At 39.3% G+C, this 14280-nt stretch overlaps 1 protein-coding gene across 6 annotated transcripts in view; it reads right to left on the bottom strand.

Annotated features, from left to right (window-relative positions):
• Positions 1–14280, bottom strand: part of MAST2 (microtubule associated serine/threonine kinase 2) — a 181568-nt gene that overhangs the window by 23378 nt on the left and 143910 nt on the right. For 3 of the 6 annotated variants that reach the window (XM_057390558.1, XM_057390557.1, XM_057390561.1), the window contains 7 exons: positions 14038–14247; positions 8407–8508; positions 5278–5451; positions 4643–4775; positions 2974–3035; positions 2240–2325; positions 615–823 (listed from right to left, as the gene is read on the bottom strand). In XM_057390558.1, coding sequence (XP_057246541.1) covers positions 615–823; positions 2240–2325; positions 2974–3035; positions 4643–4775; positions 5278–5451; positions 8407–8508; positions 14038–14247 — 976 coding nt within the window. The remainder of the gene's footprint in view (positions 1–614; positions 824–2239; positions 2326–2973; positions 3036–4642; positions 4776–5277; positions 5452–8406; positions 8509–14037; positions 14248–14280) is intronic. The other 3 variants (XM_057390560.1, XM_057390559.1, XM_057390562.1) reach the window with 1 other exon arrangement.

A 14280-nucleotide genomic window follows, 5' to 3' on the forward strand; every position in this document is an offset into this window, starting at 1 on the left:
GCAAACTGAAGGAATCCTTGAAGAAAATAAGGCTGTGGACTCCTGATTCAAGCTTCCTAAGGAACACTGGCCACACATTTCATTCGACCTTCATTTCTACTTGCAAAGAGGAATTAATATTAAAATTTGCTATTGTCAATACATCTGATTTCATTCCACTAATTTATCTGAAAGAGCACTGATACAATAACTATAATCTTATTTCTGAAACATTCAGTCAAGCAAGYCAGGCATAAGAAATTAATCCTATCCACCAGTGGATACTGCTTATAATAAGATAGACTGATAAAGTGAAATCAAATTATATTTCACAGAATAAGCAAACCAAACAACCTAAAAAACCGATCCCAGCACAAAATAGCACTTCATTTTTAAAAAGGCTGCTGAAGAACAAAGACCATGTTTCTTAAATGTCTTTTTCTAACTGCAGTGTCAAGCAAATGTGCTGTKGATCAGCCACGCCATCCCACAGGAGAGAGGGAGGGTTTCCTTTCCAGTGAAGACTGAAAAGTTCAGGCACATTTCTGACCTCAGCAGTGAGGCTCAGCTCCACTGCAAACACATTTTATCAGTCCCAGGGATGCACAGCCCGACGTGGATAATGACAACCATACCTTCCACATACTCCATGACCATGCACAGGTGCCGCTTGGTCTCAAAGGAGCAGAACATGCTGACCACRAAGGGGTTCTCAGCAAAGGTCAGGATATCCCTCTCCACAAAGGCCTGCTGGATTTGGTTCCTCAGGATCAGGTTCTGCTTGTTGATCTTCTTCATGGCAAACCGCTGGCGGGTGSTCTTGTGCCGCACCAGGTACACAGCTCTGCAAAACCAGGAGGAAAAGGTCCATTTTCAGTTCAGACTGGTTTGTGGTGGGTTTAGCTTTGGAGTTCCTTGTGGTTTTGCTGTTTTGTTGGGGTTTTTAAACAGTGATTGTAACTGCTTTGAATGGAGCCTGACAGACTTATCCACGACTCCATAAAACCTYGTTTCAGTAGCAAGCTTCCCTAGAAAAGAAGGAACCCCATGGTGCTTCCTTCCCAAAGCTRCTCTGCCTTCTTGAATAAACCAGTGTTTTTGCTGATGTGACAAACAAGGAGCTATTTTGTCACAAACTTCCAAAAGCACCACTGCAGAGGAGCATGTATTTTTCACCACTTCACTTAAAAAGTTGTCCAAAGCGATGGAATCAGCATGATTTCTTTCCAAGCTCCATAAAATTAWTTTGACGCAGCACTGTCACCAGGGATTTCCTTCAGTAAAGTATCTCTTACGTTTCTATCATTTGCAGATCATTAGATTCCTGCACATTAATAATACAGTTTGCAAATAAAATTTTCATCCAGTCTGCCTGCCTTATTGAATCAGTACTTGTTTCCTTTTCTCTGGAGYACATTACATTTAACGTGGTATTGTGTCTCACCAGCCACTGAMTATAAAATAAACCCAGGATAAAGACATGTGGTGAACAGCAAAACTRCCTCCCCTCTCTCCCCTTTCACAAAGTTACATGGGGCTTGTGCAGAAATATGACTGAAGAGATATAAAATCTTTGTGTCTAATAAYATCACTCTTCAGCATGCTCCATTGTGTCTTCACTCACTAAAAACCAYGCTTACACTTTTTCCATGGGTCATTTTTAAAAAGTGAGTTGTTGTTAACTAAGCACCCACTTCCACAAAACACTCAAGCACACGCTCAGGTTTTGTTGTTATGACCTACTGGGTATCACTSCTTTTCAGTAACAGCCTAATGACCTCACTGGTAAGGATTTATGAACTGCAAAGAGTCAGGAACTGCATTTTAAAATTCTGGATAGGTTTGTGAGTGCAGTTAAAACTGCAACCRACTGAATTCGTACTTGATTCTTCAATGGATAATAAAATCTAATAGCTTTTTTAATGTATTGCTCCTCACAGTAGATTTACCCCAGTGTAATTCAATGCACTTCTTTTAGCATTCCAAGTTCTCACAAACAGCCACATATGTTGCATATATATATATATATATATATATATATATATATATATATATATATAATCTGAATACATGAAAGAAATGGCATCTTCCAGCAGAAGGCAGAAGACATGACAAGTGTAGAACCTCTGTAAGACCCAAGTGAAATTATTTTGTGCTTTGGACCCAACAAAACCCAGACATTTGCCACACTTTGCTATAACCCTTTGCTGGGTAGGACAACAATAGCATTTTCTTCTAATTGAAAGTCTAAAACTCTTACCCATAAGCACCATTACTGATCAGTTTAATAGTTTCAAACTCTTCTTCAGATGGAGTTTTCTTTGACTGGACAGAGGCCCCTCGGCTCTGGGGAAAGATAACAAGAAAATGGAAATCAGGAGCAGGAATGCCTTAATTCTATATGGGGTATCTTTTGTCCTTTTCTTCTTTAGGCACCCATTAACTCAAACTCAATCCATTTCTAAACTTCTGGAGCCCTCAGCTTTAGGACAGTTGTCTGTGTCCTTAGGGTGTTTGCAGATTCCCTCCACAATTACTAGCAGAAAAAGTCAGTGAACTGTAGGATTCAAGCTTTTCCWTAATATTGCATTAAAAAAAACAATAAAATAAGGATCTTTGAAACCTAGCCAGTTACATAATTAAATTTTTCCAGTGGTTTTACTAAAGTCAACTCTTTTCAAAACTCATCACATTTTACAAATGTAGATATAAAGAATTCCTCCAGATGATTTTCATTTGTAACTCTAAGAATTTAAAAAACCAACAAAACTTGGTAATAATGCCTATTTGCATCTTTTAAGCATTTTACCACCCTGCATAAAGATTTTCACATTTTTATGAGCATGTACTCTAGTTTTAATATGAGCTTTTAAATGTCAGCACTTTTTTTTTTAAATTACAATTACTCTGCATTATAATTAATTCTTTACTGTAGACTACTTCTTTTGAGAGGAAAAAAAAGTGCTAGACAGAGTGAGTGTATTACTGCTTTACCTCGACTGAATCATCTGTCTCAGGAGTGTCTGGGCTGTCATAGCTATTCAACTGGGCCATTTCTGAAAAGAAAGAGGAAAGATTACTCCTAATGATCTCAATCAAACACTATTCTCTTTGTTTATACAAGAAAAACAGATTTWAAGAGGTGCTTGAAGAGGATGAAGGACATTTTCTTCTTCTGTAAAAAGTCACCCCAATTATACAGTGATAACCTTTAGCACCTTGTACGCTGCAGGCAGTATTTTCTATAAAGACTAATATAATTAATTGCTCTAATTTCAGCCTGACTTACTCTAGATGGTTTCTGTAATAAGTAAAAGCAATAAATGCGTGTTTGGGGAAAGTGCTGTCTAGTTAATATTAAACCTATTCCACACATGTATATCTGYGTGTGGCCTGGTGGCACCTCTGTGCTCCAAGAAGAAAAAAACATCACATTTTAAACAGCTGCCCTCCATGTGATGTGGCTGATTCTGCAAAATGCTGAAGTGGGGGAAAGTCACTCAGTTTAGGCCACTCAGCTGTCGCAGGAGACGTTGGAAACTTCGCCAGCCCAAATCCTACGTTCGCTCCGAGCTCTGAACAGGCATCACTGACATTTCTGGGTGCCCTCYTTACAGAGAGGAAATAAGGCACCTTGACATCTCCACAYATTTCTAAAGGAAATTTGACTTTAGTAGGGGGAATTAGCGATGGAAAGGTTCTCTCCCATGACAGGGATCAAAGGAAATTTCCCTTTAATGTCAGATTTCAACAAATGCTATTAAATTGCATTTAGCAATCTTKGGTAGAAATTTTCCCGAAGAGCTCTTCACTTGAAGTCAACCTGTCAGTGTCATTCCAGTAAACACCAGGAAAGTTAAACTAGTCCTAGCCAGACTACTAATTTATGTTAAAATTATGCTCTCCTGAGATAACAGAAAGTRTGGTTCAATCGTTGAAATATTCTACAGTAACCTCCAGTCTCTGTCACACTTTCTATTGTTGCTGAACAAGCTGTGCATGCTCAGAAAACTTGTCATTTCAGCCAGCAAAGTGCCAGGCAGAAATATTAACTCACTAATTCTAAAGTTACAATCTTCTGGGCCAATGTATGTCTATATTAAGTTTACCATATGCAGTTCTGGCACCTTGCAGAAAAGCTRTTTCTGTCCTTACATTGCTCTCTTTGGTTTGGCTGCTACACAAGATGTAAAACTTCAATCTCACCTACAGCTAAAACTTCMTATTCATCCTGGTTTCTCATGGGAAATGACAAAAAAACATGCTTTTCCCAGAGGGGACGATTAAATGGGATGACAGAATACTTTCCAACCAGGCAGATCAAAAAAACAACAGGTGAATTTACCTTTACTGTCCAACAGCACTGAGAAAACAGTTAAATCATAAAGCCATTTTCTAAGATTGTTTCAGCTAATGCAGGGAGACATTATTAACATCATAAGTAAAGAACTGTCACTATTGATGTGCCATCCTTACCCCACCAACATTCCTTTGGGATATGGGGCTGGAAAGGACAGCCTAGAATTTGACAGCAAACAGGAAAATAAGGAAAAATTGCCTAGAAATTAAAGCAATAAAATAAAAGCATCCTTCGGCTATGTAGTGACCAGGAGATCTGGCTATCCTTTTAACAGTTTAGAAAGTACATCAGAAGAGTTCTCACCCTCCAGGGGATCCCTGGTGAGTCCCAGCTGGCTGATAATGTAACGAGGAATGTCGCATTTAATTCCTTGCCCTTCCTTGGCATGGCCTTCTGCAGCTTCCAACAAATGGTAGAACTCTTCAGGATCAAACTCCTACAGCAAAGCCATGGGAGAGACAGAGAGAGGTAAATGATGCAGCTTTACAATTAGGAAAGGATTCTCCCCCATAGAAGGGGAATCCTCAGAAACATTCAAATTTAATTCTGGGCTCAGCAGTGGTGCAAAACATTTCCAGTTACAASAAGCAAGTCAACAATCCCCACTCTGCTCTGCAAAAATAACARAAGTTACATCCCACGGGGCATCCAYGGGTTTASATCTGCAAAYCAAAAMAAGGACAGGAATGGGAGGGACTTTGTATGAACTGGACCCCAACTTTCAGATAAAATGATCTTTAATAGAAGCACCAGTGTGGACACGCCTCCCAGTTCTGCTACTTCGGGGCGTGCCAGGGGAAGATCTGTGATGAGAAAAGGTCATAGAGGGTGTGATCTCTTGTACTGGACTAAAAGATACAGTAGGAAATGAAAGACAGGCTTTGGGCTTGATTAGAAACAAGTTCAGCAGTTACCTTCAGCTCTTCCCCCCTACAAACCTCATCATGCACCAGCAATGAGCAGCTTCGCCAACACTCTTCAAAAATTTTCCAGGGAAATGGGAGGGTGAGAGGGGAAGTTTCAGCATGGAGCTGAGCAAGCACAGATAACAGTGAGGGTAGCAGTAAAGAACTGGTGTGTGGCCAACAACCAAAGAGTAAAAGAGCACAGAACTGCAAACAAAAAAAGGAAATTAGAGCTTGTAGTGAGGCACAGCTACATCAATGGTTCAAGAACAGAGAACAGATGCACTTTTCCATGATTGCTCCAATGCWGTTTGAATAGATGCTGGCACCAAAGGCAGCACAGCTCCTTCCTAACTCCTCTGGAAAAGGATTAATCAACAGTCTCAGAATGGGCAGAGAGCAGGAGCCAGACCAGGTAGCACCACAGAGAGAGATGGGCACCAGAAWGCACTGAAAGGGACAGTGGAGCCAAGGATGGACTTCTCAAGGCACGACTGCAGGTCATTCATTGGTGAGTAATGGACAGAAGAAAAAAAAAAACAATTTGGTGACAAAAAAAAAACCCATATAAACCATCAAGGAAATATATGAATTCCAGCTCTGACTTCTTTGTAGCAGATTTAGTCAATGTTAAATGGAAGAATGATCCCTACTAAGGGGAGGCAACTGCCATGGAAAAATAAAAGGATAAATCAGATACTTTTTTCCTAAGATGGTTTCAGAGATGCACAAACCACATTATAATTTTCTTGAAGCCCCAGAGATTCAGTCTGTCAATAATCATTTCACAGTCCAAYAGGTAATACAAAGACCGAAGCCAAAGAGTTGAAGTTTAGAATACTTAAATGCCTTGATCAGCATTAAAACAATCACAACTATCACAAGAACTGTCTGTATGGTCACTTATTTAACTTACAAGGCAGAAAGAAGAATGAGCTGTGTTACTAAAATTAACCTTTATATTAAATTGTAGAAAAACTGTTTATAAATTCATATATAATTGAAGCTAAAGGTTGAATCACAAAGAAGTATTAAAAATAAAAATGAAATTTAGTTCTCAAAAGCTATTTAAATAGTTGGCTATCTGTTACTGTATTTCTTGGTTTATGGGCTAAAAGGAACATCAGTATTTAGTTCTTCACGTCACCAGATTAAAATATACATTTGGGAAAAAAATTGCTAGAAAGACAATGCAGGTTGAAAAAACGAGGGATGGCAAACATACAGATCCAGATATTATTTCTACACTTTGGAGTCTGGCCACTTCATTGTCAAGGTTGTCACTACATACTTTGGAATTCATTACTCAAATCTCAATGACTTCGCTGCTTCCACCTGCACCCACCCATTTTGCAGAATATTGGGTGGAGAAGACACAGAAGAACCTGGAGATCTCTTGATTTGCAGCTAAAAGCTACCTTGAGTTTGGAATTCTTTGCAGGTACAGACAGGAGTGCACAAGGCTTTCTGAGGTTCCATGTTTTCCTGGATGATGAGCGTGCACAAGCATCAATGACAATGGTGAATGCAGCAAATACAAACACGGCAAGTTTAAATTTATTTCCTTTCTCCACTGGCTTCACTTCCAAAATAAATTTTGAAGAAGTGATGGAAGATAACTGGGAGTCACACAAACTCATCTAAATCACAAAAATTATTTTGAAAGCCAAAGAATTAATCTGAATGGAATTGTGCCCAGGATTTTCAGCACAGTCTGGTGGAGATTTCTTGAATCAGCGGGTGAAGGTATCTGTCTTGCTGGTTGTGCAGCCAATTTCATCACTGAGAGTGGCCTTCCTTGCACTGTAGGGTTTCCAGCAAAGCAATCCATCTGACAGCCATGAGGAGGAATAAGGGAACCCTCCAAAGTCTCTGCGTTCTCAGTAATTCTGCACGTGTTTTCCAAAACTGGTGTCACTGCTAAGATTGGACCACTCTTGTCTACTTTGTCAAAGAAAGCTCCACAAAACTCATTCATCTTCCAGTGACTCCAGGGATAAAAACCACCCATGGACACACTGTCCACAACATAATCCACACATTAACTGTGCTTTTATGGTCAGCCACAGATTCCTAATCYAGCCAGCTTCTCTGATCCTCAAACACCCATGGCATCCCTGTCACTTCCATGTCCAGACAGAACCATCACCTGTGTGCTCTGACACACCAGGGAATTTCATCCTGCCATTAACTAAGTTTCCACKGTAGCTTTGTGACACCTCACAATTTTTTGTGACTCTTCCCTACGCTCTCAACAATTTTTCAACATCTTGTTGAAATACAGTCACTGAATTAGATCCTATAACCAATATCCACAACATAATTGTATACACCTCTTTCTCTGTTGAAGGTTTATATCAGCCCTCTTGCCATGGCAYCACAGCAAGAATACATTTTTCAAGCTGTTTCTTCACCATAGACAAAAATATTTTTGTAGTTGCAGAACTTCAGGACACAGTGGCTTATTTCAGTGGGATTGCCTAAACAATTTTCCCTCTTTTCTAGCATTAAATTAAAAAATGCATTATTATTAGCCAAATAAAGTTATAAAAGAGCAGTGGGAATTGCTTTTGTTTGTATTCCAACAGCACCAGATAGGATTTCAAACCCAGGTTCCCAAAGCCACTTGGATCTCACACTGGTCTATAACACTGTGAGTTCACAGCTGGAAAATCTGATACCAGCTGCAATTGCTGGGTCTACAGCAAGAGTTTGAGTCCCAGAGCCCAAACACCATCTATATCAGGGTGGAGAACTTTTTCCTTAGTGACAGCTCTTCCATAGCACAGCGCTCTGGGCACGGGCACACAAGACACAGACATCCACAGGCTCCTTGCAGTAGCTACAACAGCATGAGGAAAATCCAGTGGCATCAAGTAGCATCCATGGATGTCAACAGCTACATCTGGCCCCTCAGCCACAAACTTTATACTAAAATATAATTTAGCTGCTCTTGCAGCTGACACTCCATTGGAGAGCTACTTCTGTATTAACACAAAAGCCACTTAGTACTTCTTTTGTTTTTTTTTAAATATCAATTTACTTTTCATCAATGTTTTAATGCGAATCCAAAGCTTTCTTTTGAAGGCTTTGTGCTCCTTATCTCCTCAAGTGCACAGCACTCTTTAGCCCCTGGCCAGCCTCTGGCAGGACCACACTCACCAGGCACTCGAGCAGCCGCGCCGGGCGGGCGATGATGATCATCAGCTTCTTCACCAACTGCGTGACAAAGGCCACCTCGGAGCTCTCGGATCGCTCGTGGGCCTGTGGGGAGCACAACAGCACATGATGGTCCCAGCACTGAACTCTTCACCCCCCTGTGTCAGATGCTGGAGGCAATCACCAGGTCAGGAAYGAATTCAGCAGCAAAAGCTTGACTGAGTCAGGGCAGGCTGAGCTCAGCTCGCTCAGTGATGCCAAGTTACAAATGGCTTTTCCACCACAACTGACTCCCATTATCATGCAAGAGATATTTCAAAGGCKCTACTTGCATTATATCACCTATCAATTTTAATAGATACAACATGGTTTTAGTTCATTTTTTTTTAATGAAAAGAGAAATACTGATTTTTTCAATTTTACCTTCCACACAACACTGACGTCTAGGTAATGACTAAYAGACACATATTTCTGGGCTTTACTYTCAGCTAGAATTTGAACTACTTCTCTTCATCATCAAGAAAAACTCAACCCCAAAAAAGTTTCACTTTTTTGATCAATTCAGTTGAACAACTCAAGCATTGCATTGTATGTTATGTAGGACCAAGGAGATATGCAAAGAAAAGAGCATGCAAAAACTTAATTCAGAGGATTTAGTCCTGTCTATTACTTCACCAGATTTAGTATAAATTCCAGTCTTAGTTTCAAGATATATGTGTGTGTGTATTTGTGTGATTGGATGTCTTTTTACAACAATAAACACACCAAAACAATAATWATTTTTAAAAAATAAAAGAGCAACACAAAAACCCTCTCCCAAATGACTCTTGTCCTGATGAAGCACACAATGGCTACATGATAAGTCCTGGAGCAGAAATATAAACATATTTCATTGCAGAGTGATAAAAAATTGGTTCCAATGGCATGCAAAAACTCTTAAACAAAGTACAGCTATTTTTCCCCAAGGTCTAAAAATTGTGCTTTAACATAGCCACAAATACAGAGTCCAGAACTTAATAAATGAGCTTTTGCTGGCAAAATAATGATATTTGATCAACAACAGTGCGAGCAGCAACAAATGAAAAGGTTCATTTAGTGTTGTCCATTAGGACCATCTAAGAAAAAWATGTATATGTCTGAGAAGTCAAATCACACTGTTGACTACCTAAAAGAGCAACAAAAACACAGGGAAGCAAAAATTCAGAGCTGTAAATACACAGGCAGCATTTCAAATAACTTATCTCTGACACTTTGCTACCAAACAAAAAAAAAAAATTAAAAGGATCATTATTTCTCTTTTTGACACAGGTCAGAATAAAAATGTTGATTGTCTCCCTCTSTACTGATTAGCTGGGGCTAGAATTTTAACCTTGAAGAGAATGATGTACCTGTTAGTTCATTATTTAAAAACAACATCAGAGATCCTTCCTGGCTATAGAGACTTAAAAAGATTATTTGGGAAATATTGAAATAAATGTCTTTTTTTTTCCTAATTAAAAGACTTAAAAAATAATAAAATAGAAAATAATCTCAATGAAAATGATTAATATTCACTTTGTGWCCTCTAATGCATTATACAAACTTAYAAGTTACAATATGAATTTTAGAAAGAAAATAATGCTTTCAAATTTTAAAAACCATTCCAGGTCACCAGAGGTTAGCTGCATTGAAATGAATAAATAAAACATCAACAACTTTGTCTTATTTTAAATATAAGCCATGCAATTGGCTTTTTCTTTCCCCCTATATAGGTAACATTATGCAAAAAAATTATTTTAATAGATATAATTCATCATTTTGCATCCATTTATACTGTTAAAGAGAACTTAAGTMTTTTAAATCAAGTCCTTTTGTTTCCTCCTTTTCTCATTTATGACAATTCAGGCAAAATAATTTTAAAATGTAACTAATTTAATCAGGCGCCTGTTTTGAAAAYGAAAAGCCAAACGATATAGAGAAGAAAAACAAAAAAGCATTTACAAAAACCAAACACAACTTGTACGAGCCACTCAGCCATCATCTCTGCAGAGCGCTGCTCTTCCAAGATCCTCAGTGGARCTGCCTCCTGTTGTTTCCTGCTGGCACAGGACAGCCCCGACATCCCCACAGCTCCTGTTTCCCAGGGTGTCCAGGTCCAATTGTCCAGCCAAGCAGCGCATCCCCAGCACCCCAAGAGCCTGGTGGCATTGCAGGTGTCCCTCCCCTGCCACGGGTGGGGTTTGGGCACAGGCTGATGCCATTCCTGCACACATTGCCGGTGACACGTGCAGGGAGGCAGCCGTGGGTAATTTACAAACCGATTCCCTCATCTGAAAGACCCATCCGTCACTAACTGTGGCTGCTGGGGCATGAAATTAAAATCACTGTCCTCCCCTGGGGTTCAGCAGGACCAATAACTGCGTTATGCAAGTCACAAGCGCTGTAATTGAGCTAATATACGGGTGGAAACCAAAACAATAGACCTGCAAAGCCAAGGACTGATAAATTTACACTCAGGTTCCTGCTAGGAAAGCGACCCCGATCAGAATATCCATTTGCCAATGTGCAGCATCAGTCACTGCTGTGTRATGCTCATACCCTCCCCTGCTTCTTTTGTTCCATGCACAGAAACACCTGTAATCCTTCACCTTCCTTGGCTACATCAACACAACTTCTGGCTACTTCTATCTTATCAATTCAGCCAAGTAATAAATGATTATCACCTGATGTTCCTCAGTAACTCAAGTTCTAACCCATGGTAACAGGTAAAGAACCGAATGTCACACGTTCATTTTTACATCAGTCTTATATCTTATTTTTCAGTATTTTTACTTTGATGTGAAGCATAACATCCAAGTCCATGTTTTCCAAAATGAAGAAAATCTCTCAAATTCATTTTTACCTCCTGATAATTTCAATGACGCCATAAGTTTTTGTGGCTAAAAGACAGCATTTCATGCTCCAAACAAGGGAAAAGATCTCATTTGCCATAGCTAATGAGATTTGTTGGCGTGTTATTATAAAAGCCAGGATCTAAAAATCTTCCAAATGCTTTCTGGTTTGGCGCATTTAAACAGCTCATTATTTGCATACCCAAATAGTCTGTTTTATATTTTTACTCAAACTACAATATATTAAATCAAGTTTCCTTTTTATGGTTTGAAATGCTGTGCAAGTTCAGTTTGTTACCGGGTTTCAGAATTAACACTTTAATAAAGAATTTCAAGAGACTCCATTCTTTCACAGTGAAATTGTAAGAAAATCTTAGGGTATTTCTGCCACTTGCTGGCCTCATTGTTCACCAGTGAAACATCTTTCCAATCTTTCAATATGTTATAAAAATAAAACATAAAACTCCACAGCCTAATGCACAGTTACAACTGCCCAAGTCAAACAGCTTTTGAATGACCTTCCAACTGGTGTTATTTATGGACTTTAGAACACTTCACAACCTAAGCAAAGGTTAAGATCCTGCCATCAAACTTGGAATAGTCTGAATTCAACTCCAAAATGTCTTGCATTTCAGGTGAGCCCTCCAAARGAAATAGTATCACCATTTCTGTAARTTTTGACTAAAATGTCCCAATTATTTCCTTGCAGAAYGCAGTCTGAAGGGTAAAGCACAGACTAGGCAAACAGAGGAAAAAGTGGCTTTTAAATATTAAAATCTAAAAGATAAGCTAAGGAACAGAAAAAGCCATAGGACAGGGGAAAAAAAAAGTGAGAAATATGTGGAATGAARCCTTGGGCTTTCCTCTGATGTCTTGAATGTCTTTGTTCTCTTCCTTCCCAGCCTGTTCTGCATCTCTTGCCTCCCTAAAGTTCCCTTTTAATCACCTCACCTCCCTTCCTACAGCAAATCCACCAAGCTGAAGAGCTGTCCCTTCACTCGCCCCCGCTGTGCAGAAGCTGTTAAGGAGGAACAGAGCAAAGAAAGCCCCAAATGTCAATTCCTGAGCAAGCTCAGAGATGACCACTGTATCTCCTCTACTAGCAGTTCAATGTCACCTTTGCCAGTATTTCAGAGCAGCAGGATAATGCCTGCAGGATCAAGGGGAAAGGGACATTTAAGAAATGTATTTTGAGGATTTGTTCTGAGGGAAAAGGGAGAAAAGGAAAAAGCTGATTTATCTGACCCATACCTCCTCCAAGACCCTGATTAACCTCTTCAGGCCAGAAGACAGGTCTGAAAATTCACACTGGAAGTGGCCAGCCCTAATTTATGGCTCTCTTAGTTCCTTATGGTGTAAGAAATCACTGTCCACAYACAGAGGAGGAAAGTCAGGGAGAGGGAGAATTTCAGGCTCCAAAGATCTGCTACCAGAAGCAGTAAAACACACTCTAGTCCCTCTGTGCCCCTGAAATGTAAGGGATTTTGCTGAGCATACATAACCACTCTTAATGAAACCTTTCCAACTTCCAAACCATCACCCAAAGAGGCCTGACCCCTTATTTCACAGCTGATGTGTGCAAAAAAATCCGCTTCTTTGGAGACACAAGGGGGATMCACAAGTGTTTACTGATATCCCATAAGCAGACAATCATTCAGTCCCTCAAAAGACACTCCCTACCTCTCTTGGTCTGTCAGAATTATATTCCCCATTCAGGCAGAACACCACAAATCCAAACATTATTAATTTTTCTCTCAAACATAAAAAATACCAGAGAAATTACAGCCATTCTTATATAAATGGGGTGGCCAAAAGGTTTAGCTGATACAAGGGAAGTTTCAGCAGCTTTCACAAAGCTTTTTAATACAATATTATTACATTTTATATTAATATAGTATTGTTATTCATCTGCCTTTTTCTAATGTCTGAAAAAGTGGCAAAGGAGCACAAGCTAGTGCAATTCAGGCCACTGGGATGGCAAACTCATCAAAATAAAATAAAAATTATTTCAAGTGTTCTGTTTCCAGAACAGATCTCATGATATTTGCTATCTGAAATTGCAATCTTTACCAAGCTTGTTTTTTCAGCTTGCTATATATTTCATTAAATCAAAGCAGAGAATTAGGAAGATATTCCTAAACAGAGGTCTGGACCCAGCAAATGGCAATAGCACTGACCCTTCACAACAGTTATAATATAAATTCTAGGAGATTTTTGCAATATACTATTATTTCCACTTTAAAGGAAAAGAGCAATTTTGAATGAGTAGCTGAAGCATACTGAGCATGTATTAAAATTGTGCCCCCTTGTGTATTTTCATATGCTCTGAATGTCACAAAACACACTGAAGTGCTAAAAGCCCACAACTGGATTAAGATCAGCTCAAAAAAATCTTTTGTGAAAAATTTACAGCCCCATTGACAAGCTATGTTGTTTTCACTCCTTGAAGACACTATTGTAATTAGTAAGTCATTCCGAGTCCTGAAGTTTATCAAAAAAGATTTCAGCAATTTCATTCATCTGAATAAACCCARTTTTCATAAATGGTCAAGACTGGCTTTGAGTTACTCATATGCACATTTAATTTCTGTACAAAGTTCTGGTGAAGTGATTTACTCAAATCCAGCCATAGCAAACCTACAGCAGACTRGAACATCTCAGATCTCCTGATACCCCTCCCCTAGAATCCCTAAAATCAAAGCTCTGGCTTATTGGTTAAACTTCCAACCCAAATAACACATTCTGTGTTCCAGAGAGCACTTACATCCTGGAGAAGTTTCTCTAAGTTTTCCTGCAGCTCATAAAAGTACCGAGAAGTAATAAGACCTTCACGTGATTTATCTAGGCAATCTCTGGCCAGTTCAATAACTTGATGATGAATGAAACTTAGGACCCCATCCGCTAATTGCAGCACGTTCTCTGGAGCATTCGAGGCAATAAACTCAGCCAGCCGTTCTTCCATCTGTGCCGTGGCCTAAAAGTGCAGAATAAAGAGAAATCACTCCTA

Source organism: Malurus melanocephalus, unplaced genomic scaffold (assembly GCF_030028575.1).
Source record: "Malurus melanocephalus ecotype Western Australia unplaced genomic scaffold, MMel_1.1 scaffold_28, whole genome shotgun sequence".
Taxonomy (NCBI): Eukaryota; Metazoa; Chordata; class Aves; order Passeriformes; family Maluridae; genus Malurus; species Malurus melanocephalus.